Source organism: Elephas maximus, chromosome 2, assembly GCF_024166365.1.
Source record: "Elephas maximus indicus isolate mEleMax1 chromosome 2, mEleMax1 primary haplotype, whole genome shotgun sequence".
NCBI classification, from domain to species: Eukaryota; Metazoa; Chordata; class Mammalia; order Proboscidea; family Elephantidae; genus Elephas; species Elephas maximus.
In genome coordinates, this window is record NC_064820.1 from 83218306 (window position 1) to 83237999 (window position 19694).

General features: G+C 40.7%; 1 protein-coding gene across 2 annotated transcripts in view; it reads left to right on the plus strand.

Moving 5' to 3' along the window:
• Window positions 1-13235: 13235 nt before the first annotated feature.
• SCAMP1 (secretory carrier membrane protein 1) overlaps window positions 13236-19694 on the plus strand; it is a 113456-nt gene continuing 106997 nt past the window's right edge. Inside the window, exon 1 of one of the 2 annotated variants that reach the window (XM_049866423.1) lies at window positions 13236-14063. In XM_049866423.1, the coding sequence (XP_049722380.1) occupies window positions 14007-14063 (57 nt within the window). In that variant the 5' untranslated portion in view covers window positions 13236-14006. Of the gene's footprint in view, window positions 14064-16171; window positions 16274-19694 lie in introns of those variants that run through there. The other variant, XM_049866415.1, reaches the window with a different exon arrangement.

Sequence of the window (19694 nt, forward strand, 5' to 3'; positions counted from 1 at the left end):
AACATTCTTGCATTCTTCTTCTGTCACTCCCACCAGAGACCCAAAGGAATTAGTTGTCCCTGGCCTGTTGTGTACAAACAATATTTTATCAGAGGATGCTTGGGAAACTGTCATAGAAAGGAAGGTGTCAGTTATTTTGTGTGTGGAGTCAAAAGAGAGACAGACGGTCTTTCAGATTTAACCAGATAATATGTGAAACAATGCCAGAATCTGGAAAACCAAGTGAAGGTCTACCAAGCCCAACCTGGCTTACTTTAATGCAACTAGTAATGATAATACTTGGGAAAAAATGCTAAAGTGGATAGTTTAAACAAACATGGCAGATGTAAACCAGGGCTCTTCTTGTTAAACCTCTAAGATTAAACAAAGAAACAAACAAACCAGCCTCAGACTATTCATAATACCCAATGCTAGTAGTTCTTTGGGAAAGAAGTGTTATGCCCAGTCAAATGTTGTTCAAAAATTTTAGAACAAAACAAAACAAAAAACTCAGAGAACATAGGTCTCAAGAATGTTTTAAAAAAATGACTAAAAGGTGAACTTAAGCAAACCACAGGATGAACGGGGAAAAAGCAGCAAAAAGACTGAGGGAGAGTACTGAATTCACTTCAATGTAAAATGAAGACTAAAACAGCTTTAGTAATTACAGTTACAAAATAGAATATAAACTATGCCAATATAGAATAATGATATAGCATAATTGGGAAGGGGAATTGGTAAGAAAGAGAAAAAGTAGTATGACTGTGTGTACCATTATTGTATTTTATCATAAGACAGTTAAAAATTTTAGAGATGTAAGTATATTTACAGGTATAATGGCAAACATTAAAAGAAGTGGGACTCAAAATGTAATAAATCAAAATTAAGAGGGAGAGGGAAGGTGAGAAGAAATGGAAACATACTAACTTTGTCTTTGCTTATAGTGGGGATGATAAATCATTTGAAGAAAATTAAGATTAAATGTATTACATAAAATTATAGATGTAGCTATCAGAATAATTGAAAGAAGACTGAGAAACTTCCAAATCATCACAAGGCACTGGCACAGAAAACAATGCAAACTCAGGATTATACACATGTATACACTTAGCAGCATACACAAGAAACCGATAACAGCGGTTCCCTTGTGGGATGGGAATTGGGGCTCCAGGAGCATTTAAAGTTTTGAGGGGAATTTTCTTGACACTGTACACTTTTTTTTTTTTTACTATTGAACATTGTATCACATGGATATGTTATCAAAAATAGAGTATTTACAAATTTAAAATTTAATTAATGCAGAATCATTAAAGTCCCAAGACATTCATGGCAAGTGATTGTTGTTGTTGGGTACTGTCAGTTGGTGTGGTCTGATAATCATCCGTGTATAACAGAATGAAATGTCACCGAGTCCTGCACCATCCTCACAATCGTTATATTTGAACTTATTGTTGCTGCCACTGTGTCAATCCATGTCATTGAGGGTCTCCCTTTTTTTTTTTTTTTGATGACACTGTACCAAGCATGATGTCCTTCTCCAGTGATTTGTTCCTCCTGATAATGCGTCAAAAGTAAGCAAAATGAAGTCTGACTGACCATCTGAGGGACTGGCCAGATGGAGGGAGGTGCGTGTGGTGGAGATGGGTAGGAGCATTCTGGCTGTATTTCCTCCAAGACTGATTTGTTCATTCTTCTGGCAGTCCATGGTATATTCAACATTCTTCATGCAGGGAGCCTCCTTGCTAAGATTGGATTTAAACTTCTAACATGTTTTGTTTTTGCACTGAGTGGTGTGATTAAAATTTGGGATGTCTTTCCATTTATTTATATCTCTTTGTTTCCTTCAGCAATATTTTACAGTTTTCAGTATACCCGTCTTTGACTTCCCTGGTTAAATTTGTTCCTGGGTATTTTATTCTTCTAGATGTTGTTATAAGTGAAATTCCTTTCTTAATTTCCTTTTCAGATTGTACCTTGCTGGTGTATAGAAGCACAACTGATTTTTGTGTGTTGGTCTTACACCCTGAAATTTTGTTGAAGTCACTTACTAGCTCTGGTAGCTTTCTTGTGGGTTCTTTGGGGTTTTCAATATATAGGATCATGTCATCTGTGAATAGGAATAGCTTTACCTCATCCTTCCCAATTTGGATACCTTTTATTTCTTTTTCTTGCCGAATTGCTCTGGCTAGGACTTCTCATACAGTATTGAATAGCAACAGTGAGAGAAGGCATCCTTATCTTGCCCCTGATCTTAAGAGAAAGACCTTGTTCTTTCTATGTTGACTATGATGTTTCTCCATTGAGAATGAAGTTAGTTGTGGTTTTGTTTTGTTTTCATAAGTACCCTTTACTATATTGAGGAATTTTTTGTTCTAGTCTTAAATTGTCAAGTTTTTTTTTTTTTTAATTACCATGAAAGTGTGTTGGATTTTATCAAATGCCTTTTCTGTGAGGTATTTGATTAAGATGATCATGTGGTTCTTTTCCTCTGATCTATTGTGGTGTATTGCATTGATTGATTTTCCAGTGTTGAACCACCCTTGCACTCCTAGAATAAATTCCCCTTGATCATGGTGTCTAACCTTTTTTGTACGGTGTTGGATTCAGTTTGCTAGTGTTTTGTTGAGTATATTTTGCATCTATATTCATAAAGGCTATAGTTTCCTCTTCTTGTAGTATTTTTGTCTGGTGCTGGTGTTAGGGTATCTTAGGCTAGGTTCTCTACGGAAACAAAACCGGTGAAGAGAGAGAGAGGAGAGAGGTTGATTTATCTCGAGGAAATGGCTCATGTGGTTGTGGAGGCTGCTGGCAAGTCTCAAGTCCGTGGGTCATGTGTCAGGCTGGAGGCTTCTCCTGACTCATGTAGCTGCAGGGGCTGATGGACACAAGATCGACAGGTCGCATGGCAGGCTGCTGGTTCACAGGCAGCGAAGGCCAACAAATCCCAAGGTTGGCAGGCAATATGGCAGGCTGCTCGCTCAAGTCCCAAGAACTGGAGATCAGATGGTATGAGCCAGGTGCAGGATCCAGAGCAAGCAAAAGCCAGTGAGCTTTGTCAGAACATCCATATCTATTGGATGCAGGCCACACCCCCAAGGAAACCACTCTTACAAATGATTGAGTGGCTGATCACATCAGATCACATCATGTAAGTAAGGACCTTATATCACAAAATGGAGGATAACTACATCATTACGTAACTGCCAAATTACATCATTATATAATTGCCAAACTACATCATTATACAACTGCCAAACCACTAAGAGTCGTGGCCCAGCCAAGTTGACATACAACCTTAACTATCACACAGGGTAATATTGGCTTCATAGAATGAGTTAGGAAGTATTGTCTCCTCTTCTATTTTTTGAAAGCATTTTAGAAGGCCTGGTATCAATTCTTCTTTAAATATTTGGTAGGATTCTCCAATGAAACTACCTGGCCTGGAACTTTTCTTTGTTGGGAGCTTTTCGATTATTGATTCGGTCTCTTCCATTTGTTACGGGTCTGTTGAGTCAATTTAGGTAGCTTATGTGGTCCTAGGAATTTATCCGTTTCATTTAGGTTATCTAATTTGTTAGTATACAATTGTTCATGGTATTTTCTATTTCTCTGTTGTATAGGGTTAATAGTAATGTCCCCAATTTCATTTCTGGTTTTAGCTACTTACATTTTCTCTCCTTTTTTGTCAGTCTAGCTAAAAGTTTGTTGATTTTTTCAAAGAACTAACTTCTGGAGTCATTGATTTTCTCTTTTGTTTTCCTATTCTGTATTTCATTATCTTCTTTCTGATCTTTGTTACTTCCTTTAACCTGGTAGCTTTGCTTTGGCTTAGTTTTCTTTTTTTTCTAGGTGACTAATTAGTGAAGTTATTGATTTGAGATCTTTCTTTTTTAATGTATAAATTTTCCCAAGTACTGTGTTCACTGCATCCCCTAAGTTTTGGAATGTTGTGCTTTCATTGTCATTCATCTCTAAGTATTTTCTGATTTCCCTTTTGATTTCTTCTTTGACCCATTTGTTGTTTAATTTCCACATGTTTGTAAAATTTCTAGTCTTTCTTCTGTTATTGATTTCTAGTTTCATTCCATTGTGGTCAGAGAAGATACTTATATGATCTCAATTTTTTAAAATTTATTGAGATGTGCTTTGTCATCTATGAACTGTGGTTTTAATCTCAGCTCTGCCTCCTAGCTGGTGTCCTGGATCTCTCCACCTGCTCCTCTTGATGTTACTACTTTTCCCTTTAGGTTCCTAGAAGCTCATGGATACCCTCTTCTTCTGCCCAGAAGTGCTTGATATTGCCATCCCACTGCTCAGCCTAACCCCTTCTCTCCATTCTCCAATATTGGCAAAGTCAATGGTTCTGAAATGAGGTATTTCTTTCTCTACATGAGGCAGAGCTCTCTCTTCTCATTCCTTACTGTGTGCCTAGTGATAATAGTTCTTTATTTAGCTTTCTCCCTATTACAGCTTTTCTCTCCCTAGGAGTTTGGCATGAGTTTCTGAGGGCTGGACCAGAAGGCAATCTGAACAATGCATATCCCACTGCATCCAGAATTGTCCTCCCTCTCAGACCTCAGACTTTGTTTACAGAACAAGCCTGAGCCATTCCTTTCCTAGAGCTGAACTCTTTCTCCACCAGGCATGCTGACTATGAGGGGTTGAAGGAGGAGTTTCTGTTCCCCAGTGGGTTCAATGGCTTAGGCCTAGAGGCTGTCAGTATCTGTCATTGTCCCTCCCATGATACTCCTCAGACCTCTTAAAAATGCACTCTGGCAGGCCTGTTGACCAGCTATCCTGACATGTTTAGACATGTCTGAGTTCTCAATGCCTCAGCTTGAGCTAATGTTCTGTAACTTCATTTATTTAGAATTTATTGGAACTTGATTTTATTTTTGTGTTAACATTATTTTTTAAAATCTCATATCACTAAATCTCCACTGAGTTTATTTTTCGAATTCTGTTGTGTACCAAAATACAATTTAATCAGGAAAACAGTCAAACTGCTTTGAAAGTGTGATTAATTTCTTATCCTTGCCCACCAAAGTTAATGTTTTCTCCTCTTATTTTACTACCAGTGACTTTCCTGATTCCTTTATGGTGAAAAGTGGGTTCAGAAAAGGAAAGAGAGGGCAAATGATTTTGTAATCTTATTTTTTATACAGGAATTTTACTGTTCTTTAAAAACCTTTTGGAAACATTTATTATGGCTTTTATGTATTATGACACAATATAGCAGCATCACATGGCAAAAATTTGGAACATATGGCAAAAACTACAATTAACAAAGCAAGTCATAAAAGGTTAGAAAAGCTTTTAGGTGAGTGCAAATCTGATTTGAAAAAGATTTCCTTGGCTTTGACTCCATCCATCTCCGCAACCATTCAGCTTCTATCCTGTGCCAGAAGCTGTGCTTAACGTGAAAATAATCATGGCATGGAGTATGCCTCAGAGGTATACATAGAGAGAGACAGACACATGTCAGAGAGTGTGGTAGACACCACTGATGCCTCGCACCACATTCCTTGGTTACTCTGACTTGAGCTGTAGCTGTGGTAGACGATAATCACGTACACTGAAGGCTTCTCACTGCTAGTGCCCACTTATTTTCTCAAATTTGTGGCTTCAGTGCTTTCCCTGAAGATACTCTACTTCTTAGAATGTGTGTGTAAGAGAGGGGGGCAATTAGCACAACGCTGTCACCGTGTCTCCCCATTCATTTGGCAGGTGAACATTGGTGAAACATGAGTTACAGTAGTGTGCCTAAATAACAAACAAAATTATGTCACTTCTCTAAACAAGATAACAGGGATTTCTCTACTTGGGCAATATAATAAAACCTAACGTAGAACGTGGCAGAAACAGTATAGAACCCCAGATATGAGGCCTCAATTTCTCACAATAATTCTTAATATAACTCTCAGATTTACTTCACCTCTCTGAGTTCCCATTTTGTTATTTGCAAAATGGAGATACTACTTATTTCCCAAAGGTATGTTGTTACATATTTCCCAAAGGTATATATGTTATACATTGAGCCGCCAGCATTTCAGTACCTGGCATATGCTAGACACTCAAGACATTCTAATTGTCTCTACTTTCTCTTCCTATAAGGTAGGAAGGACAATAGCCACTTTAAATAAAACTGATTTTTAAAAAAAATTTCTCAGGATTAAAGTAGAGGAGGAGAATCTAAAAGCAATTTTTTTTTTCCCCCTTAATGGCCTAATTATCAGATTTGGGGGTATTTCTTTTGGGAGATCAGAAAATGGGTTAGATTGCTGTGATTATTTCCTCTCTTACAAGAATCCCCTGAAGATTCATGCCGAATTTGCAATTTAAGAATTGTAAACCATCCTTACTTTGAAGACTTTTATGAAATTGTATAGCCACTAAGTAATAACTAGTATGATTACATAATTTATGGCTCATGAAAAAAACAAAATCTAGTTTTCTAAAAATGTGACTAGATAAAAATAGTGGTATCTTCTTTCTGTTTCTTCACACACAGATCAAGTTGAGTATCCAAAGTATTTATAGAAATATAATATTTATTTAAAATTTATAATAGTTTAAATATGATCATTGGTAAATGCCTGCTTAATATTTCTGTATATATATATATATATATATATATATTATACATACATACACATATACCTACATATACATGTGATACCTTTCTGGCAAAATGAGGATAATTTCACTATGATGTTCTCATGTAGACTATTCTAGGAAATAAAATGAGCCCTACAGTTAGTTCTTGCCTCTCCATTGACTCATACCATTTGAAATGCTTCCATGGTATTTCTATGAAGTCATCATTTAGAATTCAGAATTTCAGTCCAGAAGATCTTATTATCATAGCTGTACAATTTTGCTTGTATTGACTACTAAAATCTTAATCTTATATTTGGGGTTACTTTGGTCAAAGCAGTTAAGTGTCAAACCCTTTTATAATGCAAGAGATCTTAACAGTAAAGACAATTATTTTTTGAGCACCTATTATGAGCAGGAAAACCCTGGTTGCGTAGTGGTTAAGAGCTACTGCTGCTCATCAAAAGGTTGGTAGTTTGAATGTACCAGGTACTCCTTGGAAACTCTGTGGGGCAGTTCTACTCTGTCCTATAGGGCCACTATAAATCAGAATTGACTCAACAGCAACAGGTTTGGTTTTACATTATGAGCAGAGTGCTGTACTAGGCCCTGTTAGGGATACAAAGATGACATTTCTCCCTGCCTTCAGAAGCTCACATTATGGAGAGAGACAGATACATTCATTCACTCACAAAATTAAGAACTCACTGTATATGCTGGGTATGTACTAATAACTTTACTTGCAAGGGAGATTGTCTATTATGAGTTCTATAACAAAGATTCAGAATTAGTTTGGATACTATAGTGGAGAAAAAGACAAATTTGGATTAGGGATATCCAACAAGGATTTATACAGAATGTGTCATTTGAAATTGGCCATGAAGGATCGACTGGGCCTTGACAGGTAGAATTTGAGTAGAAGAAGAACATTCTTGGTAAGGGGGCTGTATGTGCACATATCACCACCACCACCAGTTGTCTTTGAGTCGATTCCAACTCATGATGACCCATGTGTGTCAGAGTAGAACTGTGTTCCATGGTGTTTTCAGTGGCTGCTTTTTGAGAAGTATTTCAATATGTATGTATAGTCATAGGAGCCCTGGCATTGCAGCGGTGAGCTATGGCTGTTAACCAAAAGGTTGGCAGTTTTAACCCACTAGTCACTCCTTGAAAACTCTATGGGGCAGTCCTACTCTGTCCTATAGGGTCTCTATGAGTTGGAATGCACTCGATGGCAACCGGTTTAGTTTTTGGTTTGGTATGATCATAGATAAACAGAGACTCTGAAAATAAATTTGTTTTTATAATGTTCATTGTGTTCCTATATTACAGAAGGCTTTTACAAAATGAATTATAAAAGAATGCCACCGTGATGTAATTATCTGGAGAATACCAACATCATTTAGCATCTTGAACAGCATATAATCACATGGGGAAGGGTGATTACTTTAGAGACAAATAGTAGGGATGAGATTGGATTAGGTGGAAAGCTTGAGAGTCAGTGAGCTGGGTAATGGATGGTGGTGTGGATCTATGACTTCCTAGTAGTCAAGTCACTGATTTGAAGATAACAGGCAAGTAGACCAAAGCCCCTGGCGAAAAAAGCAAAGCATCTTTTCTGTGTTACCTTTTCTCTCTTGATGTCTCTCCACAGTGAATGTGGGACGAGGAAAGCATTTGCATCCTGTGCTTACTCATATTTATGCTTTTCCTTAAGCTTTTTGTCCCAACAGACATACTCCTTCTTTTCCCTGCTTCATGCTATCAGGCCTTCAAGCCCAGATCATATCCCTTCTTTTCTGTGAAGATTTCACAGCTCACTTCAGTCCACAACCACCCCTCTTCTGTCTAAACACCTCTGTTGCCTATTGTCTGCCTATCATGAACTGCCTTCTTGCACTTTTATACTTACTTGGTTCGTTCCTGTGATATTAATTTGTCCCTTAATAAGTATCATTTAGTGAGCATCCTAAATTTAATTCTCTCAACAATTCTATGAGGTAATACTATTACCTCTATTTGATAATTTCATTTTTTTTTAACAAATATATTTTGAGTCCTTGAGTCAGAATCGACTCGATGGTAACAGGTCTGTTATGTGCCAGGTACTCTCTTAGCCACTGGGAATACGTAAACGAACCAAATTGACAACAATTCCTGTCCTCACAGAGCTTATACTCTAATGACTGAAAGTATGTGAGATGGTGAAAAGAACTCGAGAGAAAAAGAAAGTGGAGAGGGAAAGACGTGCCAGAGACTGGAGGATTAAAAATTTTAAAGGGTGGTCAAGGAAGACCTTAGTGATAAGATAGTATTTGAGCAAAGACTTGAAGGAGGTGGAGTGAGTGGGCCATGTAGTTACAAGGGGGAAGGGCATTTTAGGCGGAAGGAACAGCAAGTACAAAGGCTCTGAGATGGGAGCATGCTTGGTGTAGATATCAAACAGTAAGGAGAATGTCAGGGTGGCTGGGGCAGAATAACGAGGGGAGAGCAGCAAAAAATGAAGTTAGAGAGGTAACAGGGGGCCACATCAGGTAGGACCTTGCAGGCCCATTGCAAGGATGTTGGCTTGTATTCTGATAGAACTGGGAAGCTACTGGAAGGCTTTGAGTGAATGAGTGATATGATCAGACCTACATTTTAAAAGAACCAAGTTGGCACTATTTTGACAACAAATCGCAGGGGTACAAGAGCAGAGGCAGGGGGACCAGGTAAGAGGCTATTGCAGTGATTCAGGTGAGAGATGTCAGTCTGGACAAGAGTGGTAGTGAAGGTGAGAAGTGGAGCCTGAGGGACGATGAGCAACTTGCCCGAAATCACACGACCCAGAAAGCAGCAGAGCAGAAATTGGAGCCCAGGTGCACCTTCTTTCAAGCTGATGCTTCACTGTGGTTGTCTCATTTCACCCACTTGGTTAGAAGGAGAGAGGGCCTAAATGCAGGGTCTGCACTTGCATGACCTTGAGAAACAGTACCTTCTTAAAATTTGTGCCTAGACACATCTCTGGCTTTATCCTAGTCCTGGCAATGAACCTTTAATATTTCAGGTTCTCTCTAGTGTCAAAGACAGAGCCTTACCCCAGATAATGTTCCAGAGGTTTGTGGGTTGATAGACAACAGTGGAAACTCGCCCTTGAAGCCCAAGTGCCTCTCTGTATGCCCAGGTGCACATACTGTGATAATGTGGGAGAATTGAGGCAGTCCTGTGAAGTCAGAGGAACTGCCTTGACCACTGAGGAAGCCACTTTACTTGTCAGTGTTAGTGGCTGGTGTAGCTCTACAATCTCTAAACTTCAAAACATCCTCGGTTCAGTCCTGTTCATGCAACAAATACTTATAACTGTTTTGCAAGCTATTGTGAAAAGTACTGGCAAAAAATAATAGTAATCATAATAAAATAAATCTATCCTTGATGAGTTCTCAATTTAGTTTTCCACAGTAAGAAAAAGTTTTCAGTGTGACACACACACCCCACAGAAACCGAAGTTTCAGGAACACTCATGTTTACTCTATGTCATCACATCCTTGAATATCTCCTGTTCTCTTTTTAAAATGTGCTGGTCATGATCCACTAAAATGGTTTCAAGACTCACTAATGGGTTGTACTTCAGGACCTGAAGTTTGAAAAAATTGGAGAAGGGGAAGTGGATGTATAAATAAATAAATAAAATAAAATACATGCAGGGAGAGAACAGGGAGGACAAGGCTGGAAGTGAAGGTTGAGGCCAAGTTAGGAAGCACCTTGAATGATAACGTAATCAATTTGCAGTTTCTCCTCTAGGTGACAAGAGACTTATAAAGGTTTTTAGGCAAGGGAGTACTTAAAATTATTTTTTAGGAAGATAATATTTGCAACAATAAGCAATCCATTCAAGAGGTGTCTCAGTAATGGAAGCAAAGACGATGGGACCCAAACTGAAGTTGTGGCATTCATTCATTCACATTTGCCAACACTGTGTCAGATGCTGGAGTCACATGTTTACAATACAGTCCTGCCTTTAAGGTGCTTATAGTCAAATGGAAGAAATAATACAATTAAAATACCAATTATAGGACAGAGTAATAATTACTCTGACGGTGTGGTGAGACTTGGTGATGAAGGGAGAAGGTGAGCAGAGGAGGCAGGCTTCCTGGAGGAGTAGACAGAGGGAGGAGGAATCAGATCTAGGAGAAGAAATATATGGCATTGCTGACTATTGATTGGCTTTTCAGAGTGAAGGAGAGACAAAGGTAGAACATCTGCTTCCCTTTAACAATATTCATCAATTACAAAGTCAAATATAGATGGTTTATGTCTCTGTTTCTCTCTTTTTAGACTACGTCAGTGCTATTTACATAGCTAATTAAAGTTGGGCATAACAGAATCTTCACTCAAGGTAAACTGAATGACATTCATTTTCTCTTCCGCAACACTACTTGCATTTCTTCCTTGAGCTGAAGGATCTGCTGCTTGGAAATCTCCTTAGACACCAGCGAGCTGAGTGACATATCCCTTTTCTTTTTTCTCTACTTTCTGCACTCCAGTGGTATGTATTTTCTTTTGTGGCTGGAACAAATTATTACAAATTTAACAACTTAAAACAATACAACCTACTTTGTATATAGCATTTCTTCCTCCTATATGAAACTCAGGAGCCCTGGCGATGCAATTGTTAGGCACTCAGCTGTTAACCAAAAGGTTAGCAGTTCAAAGCCACCCAGCTGCTCCGCAGGATAAAGACTTGGCAATCTGCTTCCATAAAGGTTTTTTTTTTAGAATATAGCCTAGAAAACCCTACAGGGTAATTCTACTCTGTCACATGGGCTCCCTATGGCTCAAAATCGACTCAGTGCCACCCAACAACATGTGAAAACTATTATTATCATGAAACCTATCAATTTAATATCTGAAACTCCAGTCAAGGGATCCAAGTTCTGTATCTACTTCCTCCATTCACTTCCTTTGTGATGGAGGCATTTACCCCATACAAACTAAGTTTCTTCTTGTGAAAAAAAAAAAAAAAAAAAAGGCTAAAGTTCCTTTCAGTTCTCACATTCTGTTATTCTAAATTCCACTAAAGCTAATGAATTAATAAGCTCACCCATGAACAACAGGGCTGAATATCCTTATATCAGTGTTCTTCAAGTATAGCCAGCATACCACCACCATCAGAATGACCTGGGATCCATTAACATCCTCATTTTGCAGTTGTTAAAAAGAATGAATTGTACGTTTATTTATGGATTTATAAGGATTTCCACAAGGCACGTGATCCCACATGCTCAGCTGATTCTCATTACTTTGGTACCCATTGCCATCCAGCGGATTCTTACTCATAGCGACCCTGTAGGACAGACTAGAACTGTCCCACGCAGTTTTCAAGGTGAGGCTGGTAGATTAGAACTGCCAACCTTTGGTTAGCAGCCAAACACTTAACCATTGCAAAATAGCTGCTGGCTGAGTTATTTGGAAATCAGGTGGAAAAAGAGAAGGCCAAAGTGGTCAGAGATGCAGAGCAGCTGGGTAAGGTTAAACTCTGAAGAGAGACAGCAAAGTACAATGAGATAAGAACTCTGGGCTGGGCCCCTTGCCCTATTCAGATATTCAACCAATTATTTGTTAGGCACTAACAAATGCAGGTGCCCTGGTGACCCTGTGGTTAGGCTGCTAGCCAAAGGTTGGCAGTTCGAACCCACCAGCCTGTTCTGCGGGAGAAAGATGTGGCAGTCTGCTTCCGTAAAGATCACAGCCTTGGAAACCCTATGGGGCAGTTCTACTCTGTCCTATAGGGTCATTACGAGTAGGAATTGATTTTACTAGAACAAGTTTGGTTTGGGTTTGAAACAACTATATGCAGAATACTTTTCCATATCTTATTCTATCCATAACCCTCTACAGACTTGGAAAAGTGAAGGAGTAACATAAGTTCGTACAGCAGTATCAGAATCGGGATTTGTAGTGAATAACCATGAGTCAGGCACCAGGCAGCTGCTGAGAATACCATGTTGGGCACAATAGATTGTTTGCTCTTTTTCATATCTAGACTTTTATGGCTCTGCCATAATCACCCTAGTCCGCTGTCAATAGCTCACACTCTTAGTTGGCTGCTTGGAAGCAGCTGCTTTGTAATATCCCAACTTGGGGCCCATCAAAAAGAGACTGCATCAAATAAATGTGCTCTTCCTGCATCATCTCTGTCAAGTGTTTTCACAGCGAGGAAGAAGTATTTCCCAGGTGACTATGCATACTGCAAGCCTCAAAAAGGTCAAGGGAGATTAAATCTAGACCCTTCCAATTCTTAGGCACCACCAAATCAAAACCGTTCTAGCTCTTCGTAGCTTGTCTTTCTAAGTGCTTTTCTGTTAGGGCACAAGGAAGATCAAAGTGGGGGAAAAGATTCCATCTCATCAAGTCCAGGAGTGGGTCGACAATAGTGCAAATGCGTTCCTAACATACGCATGTTTTTCAGTAACCTCATCCCTGGTGTTGGGCAGAGAGAAGAAAAAACCACAGGTTTTTGTACTCAAATGCCTGAACGTAAACAAAAACGAGAACGTTCTTTTTCTCATCCAGTAACATCAACTTGAGGGCCTTGATCTCTGGACATGTGCCACCCTCACGCCCACCTCGTATCATTTCCGGAGAAGTAGCCATTTTGCACGTTCAGAAGGATGGGAGCAGGGGCTGGACAAGGTACTGAATTTTCTTTCTTTCCCAAACCTCTGCGGAACCAATCAGGCTCGGCAGCGCCAAGGCTGGGCTCCGTAATTTAGCAGCAACCTAGAGTCGGAGAGACCGGAAGACGGGTCAGGGGTGTGCGGAATTCATTAGCGCGGTCAGGGCCCCACGGCACTTTCCCATTGGAGACAGGTGCGGAGGTTTCTCCAGTTCTCCGCACCTCTGCAGCCCTGCAGCCAAAGCGTGATTAAACAGCGACTTCCTCCCCAGGTGTGTAGCCTGCGTCCCAGGCTGCCTTCCCACCTGGCGAAGGGGGTCACTGAGCGTCTTTCTCGCAAAGTACCACCTCCTCCCTTAATCACGCTCGGTCACAAGGTTTCGATTTAAGTCGGTGTCAATACAATCGAATTCAGATAAAACACATCGCCTCTTCAAGACGCCGACCCACTGTTGAGTCCTTGGGGTGTACGACCGACTCCTCCCCCTCCCTTTCCTCTCCCGGCTCCCTCTGCCTCTGATCCCTATTCGGTCAAAGCCAAACTCCGGAGCGCTGGATTCCAGCCGGGAGAAACGGGACGGCGAACAGGAGCAGCGGCGCCAGCTCTGAGCCCGCCGCACTGGGCATGCTCAGTGGCGCGGCCGGCTGAGGCCCCGCAAGCTGCACCCGGATCTGCTCGGCGGCGGCGGCGACGTGAGCGCGCAGGGGGGCGGCGGCCTCGCCTCATCTCTGTATCTGCGCCTGGGTCGGGTGGGAGACGCCGAGCGCCGGAGACATGTCGGATTTCGACAGTAACCCGTTCGCGGACCCGGATCTCAACAACCCCTTCAAGGTGAGCGTCGTTCCCTCGCATCTCCCGCCGTGCGACTCGTCGTTGAGAAAACAGACAAGTTCCTTCGCGGCCACTGTGCCCGCCTTTCGGCTCCTCTAAGCGGTCCAAAGAGGGGCTTGGGTCCGCCGCACCCCATTTGCGGGTCCCCGCGTCACTGGTTTGGGAAGTCGCGGAAGGTCTCAGCTCCCTGTCCGGCTGCCCCTTCCCCGCGTGCCCTGCTGGGGAGGGTCCCGCCCGGGAAGGGTCCTGGCAGGCCTCGCCCGCCCCTCGGGGGCGGGGAGAGTGAGAGTCTAGGGCAGGTGGAGTCTTCACCTGGCCAGCAAGTGTAGCTGGCCGCGCCGGGCGGGGGCCAGGAAGCGGCGGAGGTGGAGACCAGTCCTCGGGTGGGGTTGTCATGGGGACCCGAGGCGGCGGCGGCAAGGAGCTGCGTGGGGTGATGGCAGTGGTGTGGAGGAGGAGAGAGGTGAGGGCACCGAGTACGCTGCAAAAAAAAAAAAAAAAAGGTTGTGTTTTTATTTTTTAAGCTTGTGTTGCGCCCAGGTACCACCAGTGGCGCTGCCATCCCCCATTAGACTGAGTGAGGGTACTGATCTCAAAGCATAAGTGAAAAAGAAATAAACATACCTGGAAAACAATAGTGCACGTGGACGACATTTCCCTACTTCACTGCTCCTAGGAAGATAAAGGAAACCCTGGTGGCATAGTGGTTAAGTGCTACGGCTGCTAACCAAAGGGTCAGCAGCTCGAATCCACCAGGTGCTCCTTGGAAACTCTATGGGGCAGTTCTACTCTGTCTTACAGGGTCGTTATCAGTCGGAATCGACTCGATGGCACTGGGTAGCAAGGTAAAAGACGGGATATTTTCCAAGCTCCGAGTGCGTCACCGGTTCTCTGGGCTGTATGAGGTACCATTTCCCACATAAGCTTCTTTCTTTGTGGGAGCCGACCTTATCAACACCAGTTTCGAAAGAGCTTGGCACAGAAACCAGCAAAAGGAAGGCGGCCGAAATGTTCCTTATCTGTTCTTTAATTAATGCACCATTTAAATGAATACCTCTTTAAAATTACTCCAGGTTTCTTAATGAGCATAGCTGCTTAATTAACACGGGTAGTTTGTTTCCAACTGTTGGTTGAAGTTAGTTGTTTCTTAATCTCCCCTGAGTATAAGCAATAGTAACTTTAATTTGTGTAGCCAAGTAAAAAAAAACCTTAATTTGTGGCCACACAGGTGTTATTTTGGCTTGTCGAGTTTACCTTTCTTTTTTTTTAAGGCTGGTTTTATCTCTTATTAAGAATCCTGGAAGAGGAAATATACCTGTTCTTATTATTAGCCGAAAACTTCATGGAGGTTATTTTCATGAAATGCACCTGATTATTATTGACGGTTTAGTAGAAATGTAGAATAGTCTCAGTCACCATTTCATTGCTTCTAATGAAACTCTGGTGGCATAGTGGTTAAGAGCTATGGCTGCTAACCAAAAGGTCAGCAGTTTGAATCCACCAGGCGCTCCTTGGAAACTCTATAGGACAGCTTTACTCTGTCCTATAGGGTCGCAGAGAGTCAAAATCAACTCGATGGCAACGGGGAATGTCACTTAAAAAATTCTGTACAGCTGGCCTGGAACTTTCACGTTTTTAGAGCTTATATAATTGCTCTTTAAGGAGAGTATTTTTCCCTCAGAAGTTCTGTTTCAGTGAGTATTGTATACACTTAGGTGTTGTGGAAAACCTGATTATTCTTGTTATAGACATTATAAAGAGACATTTCATAAATTGCCAAATGGTGTTATTTTAAAATATTTTGAAGGCGTGGAATTAAGAATTTACTAGCTTTTCCTAATTCAGATAATTCAGTGATGCTCTTTATTCAGCAGCTGACAGTTCGGCTATGTTCTATTTGGTCATTCTATTTCGTGGCTCGTTTCATGCAGCCAATTCTCTTGTAAGGGCAAGACATTGTCTTCTGAGCCAAGACTGCTCTTTTGTGACATCTAATGTTGCCATGACACTTTCCTCTTCTGACATTCATAAGATTGCTGTACTAATTCTAAACCCAAAAGTAGTTTTAAGTACTTATTCCATGTAGCGAAAAATTGTAAACCTTGTCTGTTCTTTGTAGATGGATGTACTTAGAGGACAATGATTTTTCAAGTTCAAAAAATTCTTCAAGGGACGGATACTTTAGGTCTAAAGAAGACTTGGTTGTTCAGGTATTCCACCTTATGGCCTTTCCCTGTTTTTGGTGACTGTCACAGCGTTGTCAGCGTATCTGACCCTTTCTCTTCCTGCTTGTATCCAGTTTCCCTTTCTCTTTTCAAAGTTAAGCTTTACATATATACTATACCAAAAAAACCCAAACCCACTGCCGTCGAGTTGATTCTGACTCATAGCGACCCTATAGGACAGAGTAGAACTGCCCCGTAGAGTTTCCAAGGAGCGCCTGGCGGATTCGAACTGCTGACCTTTTGGTTAGCAGCCGTAGCAGTTAATCACTACGCCACCAGGGTTTCCAATATATAGTATATATGTAGATATATATTTCTTTTCCTTTTTCTACTTTGGGCTTCTTTCTATGTTTCTGTGGTATTTAAACTAAAAATTTGGATCATCTGTACTTTAAAAGGTCCTTAGACTCATCTTTGTGTTACCTTATAACTTTTGTTTTCAAATCTGTTTTTTTTTTAGTATTTAAATATTTGAGTATTTGAAAATAAAGTCCTTATTTTCAAAATATATGATTTTTCACATTTGGTAACTATCCTGATTTCTTCATTAAACTCTGTTTGGTTTCCATTGCTTTTTTTTTTCTGTTCCTTAACACATCTTTCACTTTTATGTTAGGAACACTTAAACGCATCTTCATTTGACCCATGACGTGAAAATAATTTCTGAGTATACCTTCCATAGATAATATATGCACTGTGGCTTACACAAGAGCTCTGGTGGTGCGATGGTTAAGTACTAGGCTGCTTAACTGAAAGGTCTATGGTTTGAACCCAGAGAGGGAGAAAAGACCTGGCGATTTGCTTCCATAAAGATTACAGCCTAGGAAACCCTGCAGAGCAGGGGCTGAGCTAAGCTCAGTGATGGTTTCATGGAATTTGAATAGTTTAATTCTGCATCAACAAACTTGGAATAACTCGAAATACAAAAGAAAAACATTAATCATATGGAAGTTTCTGAGAATGCATTCTTGAGTTTTTCATAATGTGTTTTTAAAGGTAGAGAGGAAAAATATTTTCCACATACCCAACAAAACCCAGTGCCATCGAGTCGATTCCGACTCATAGTGACCCCATAGGCCAGAGTAGAGCTGCCCCATAGAGTTTCCAAGGATCGCCTGGCGAATTTGAACTGCCAACCCTTTGGTTAGCAGCTGTAGCACTTAACCACTGCGCCACCAGGGTTTCCATTAGTTAACATGTATTTACTGAATTGTTGTATGTCCCTTGGTCTTCTGTTCCATTGTTTATTCCTTCATTCATTCAATAGATACTGAAGAAATATCTCTCTCCCTAAGGATATTAGTCTAACATGGAAACAGACATGCTTGGAAAGTCAAATAAAAGAACAGTAGGGGTCAATAATATAGGCTCTTATAAGTCAGTGTGAGAACATGTGATTAAGTGCCAGAATGAATGCAGTTTGTTCATAAAACATAGGAAGGAGAAATTAATTCAGTAGTAAGAAAATTTTCATGCTTCTAATGTGCTTGTGCATATTAGTATGCTGAGTATTCGATTTGATTGCTGGCATGTTTGAGTCCATTTGTTGTGGCTATTTTGCTAATCCATCTCACCAGTAGTCTCTCTTACCCTTATTGGTCCTTTGCTTCACCAAATGTGATGTCTTCATGTAGCAATTGATCCCTCCTGATGACGTGTCCAAAGCAAGCAAATGGGACAGATTTCTGTTGTGATCCATAAAGTTTTCATTGGCTAAATTTCAGAAGTAGATCACCAGACCTTTCTTTCTAGGTTGTCTTAGTCTGGAAGCTCTGCTGAAACCTGTTTGCCACGAGTGACCCAGTTGGTATTTGAGATAACTTCTGGCATCACAGCAACATACAAGCCACCTTAGCACAACAAACTTGACGATGGGTGGTGGCCACTAGGAATAGCCTGGGGTTTTTACATAGTGGCAGCAGTGTTCCAAGAGGTCAAGAGTCAAAGCTACAAGGCTTCTTGAGCCATATGTCACTTCCACTGTGTTCTTTTGGTCAAAACAAGCCACAAGGCCAGTCCAGATTAAAAAAGGAGCGGGGAGGATTAGACTCCACTTCTTGATAGGAGCTTCTAGGTGATGCAAACAGTTAATGGAAAGGTTGGAGATTCAAGTCTTGTTAGAGGCATCTCAGAAGAAAGGCCTAGTGATTCACATTTGGAAAAAAAATATCAGCTGTTGAAAACCCTATGGAGCACAGTTCTACTCTGACACTCATGGAGTTGCCGTGAGTTGGAATTAGCTCGCCAGCAAATGGTTTTGTTTTTTTTTTTTTTGACGGAAAGGGATTGTGGAAAATTTGTGACTATTTTTAATTCACCATGGTTTGCCCTCTTGCCATAATTATTTTACAATCCTCTCCATGGAAAATACATTCATCCTCTTCCAGAATCCCTAAAAGTCTCGTCTCTTTGAGGCATCAAACTTAAAGTCCATGATCTCACAGTCTGCATTAGGTTCGTATGCAGATGAGACTCCTTTGCTGCAATCCTTTTAGATACAGACCTATGAACTGAAAAGATACACTCAGCATAAAATGGTGAGAGAGGCACAGGATAACCTCAGAAGATCCTCTCATTCAAATAGGGGAGGAGTGGGAGGTATATAGCAGTTTCTCATCCGTAGCAATTCTGAAATCCAGCCAGGAACATGTTGTCAGGATCACCCCCTTCAGGGTCACTGAGTATTCTTTGATTAAGGCCCAGTTCTGCTACCTGGAAGTGGTTTCCTGATCTATGATTTTCTTCTGCTTTTGGCATCTTTTTTTTCCCCATAAGAAATGACACTTGTTAGCAGCTGAGTAGCATTTTCAGTGTGCTTCCTGCCCATTGAAAGTTTGGTGCCCAGAGGAATCTTTTCACTTTAAAATGTCTCTGTTTCTTTTAGTCCAGGATGGTACAGCTCTGGTAACAATTTCTTGTTAATCTGATTAGAGTTCACAGCATACCGTAAAAACCTTCTTTTTGAGACAGTCGTCTTAGGGTAGAGTGACAGGGTGCTATGGATCAGATCCTTAAGATATTTAGAGAATCTGTTGTCTAGGTTCAGCATCTCCTATGGCCAGTGGAAGCTGCCAGGCAGTTACAATAGGATACTGTGGTGTGTGCAGAGTACCTCTCGTATCAGCTACATGACAAAACTGTAATTGAACACAGTTCTGTTTTGATCCCATAGCTTTAACAACGCTCATACTTGGGATGATGATGATTGTGAAAAATTTTGCAAGTAAACTGTTTTGTGTTGATATTACTAAAAAAAGTTCTAGAGTACGGTTAACATTTAGTAGTACTGAATGCAAATCTAGGACATTTATTGGCTGTTTTCTTAATATGAGTCACCAGTGTGATATTGTTGTTTAAAACATATGTATCAGATTAAGTAAATTAGTGGCCAGTTCTTAGATAATAA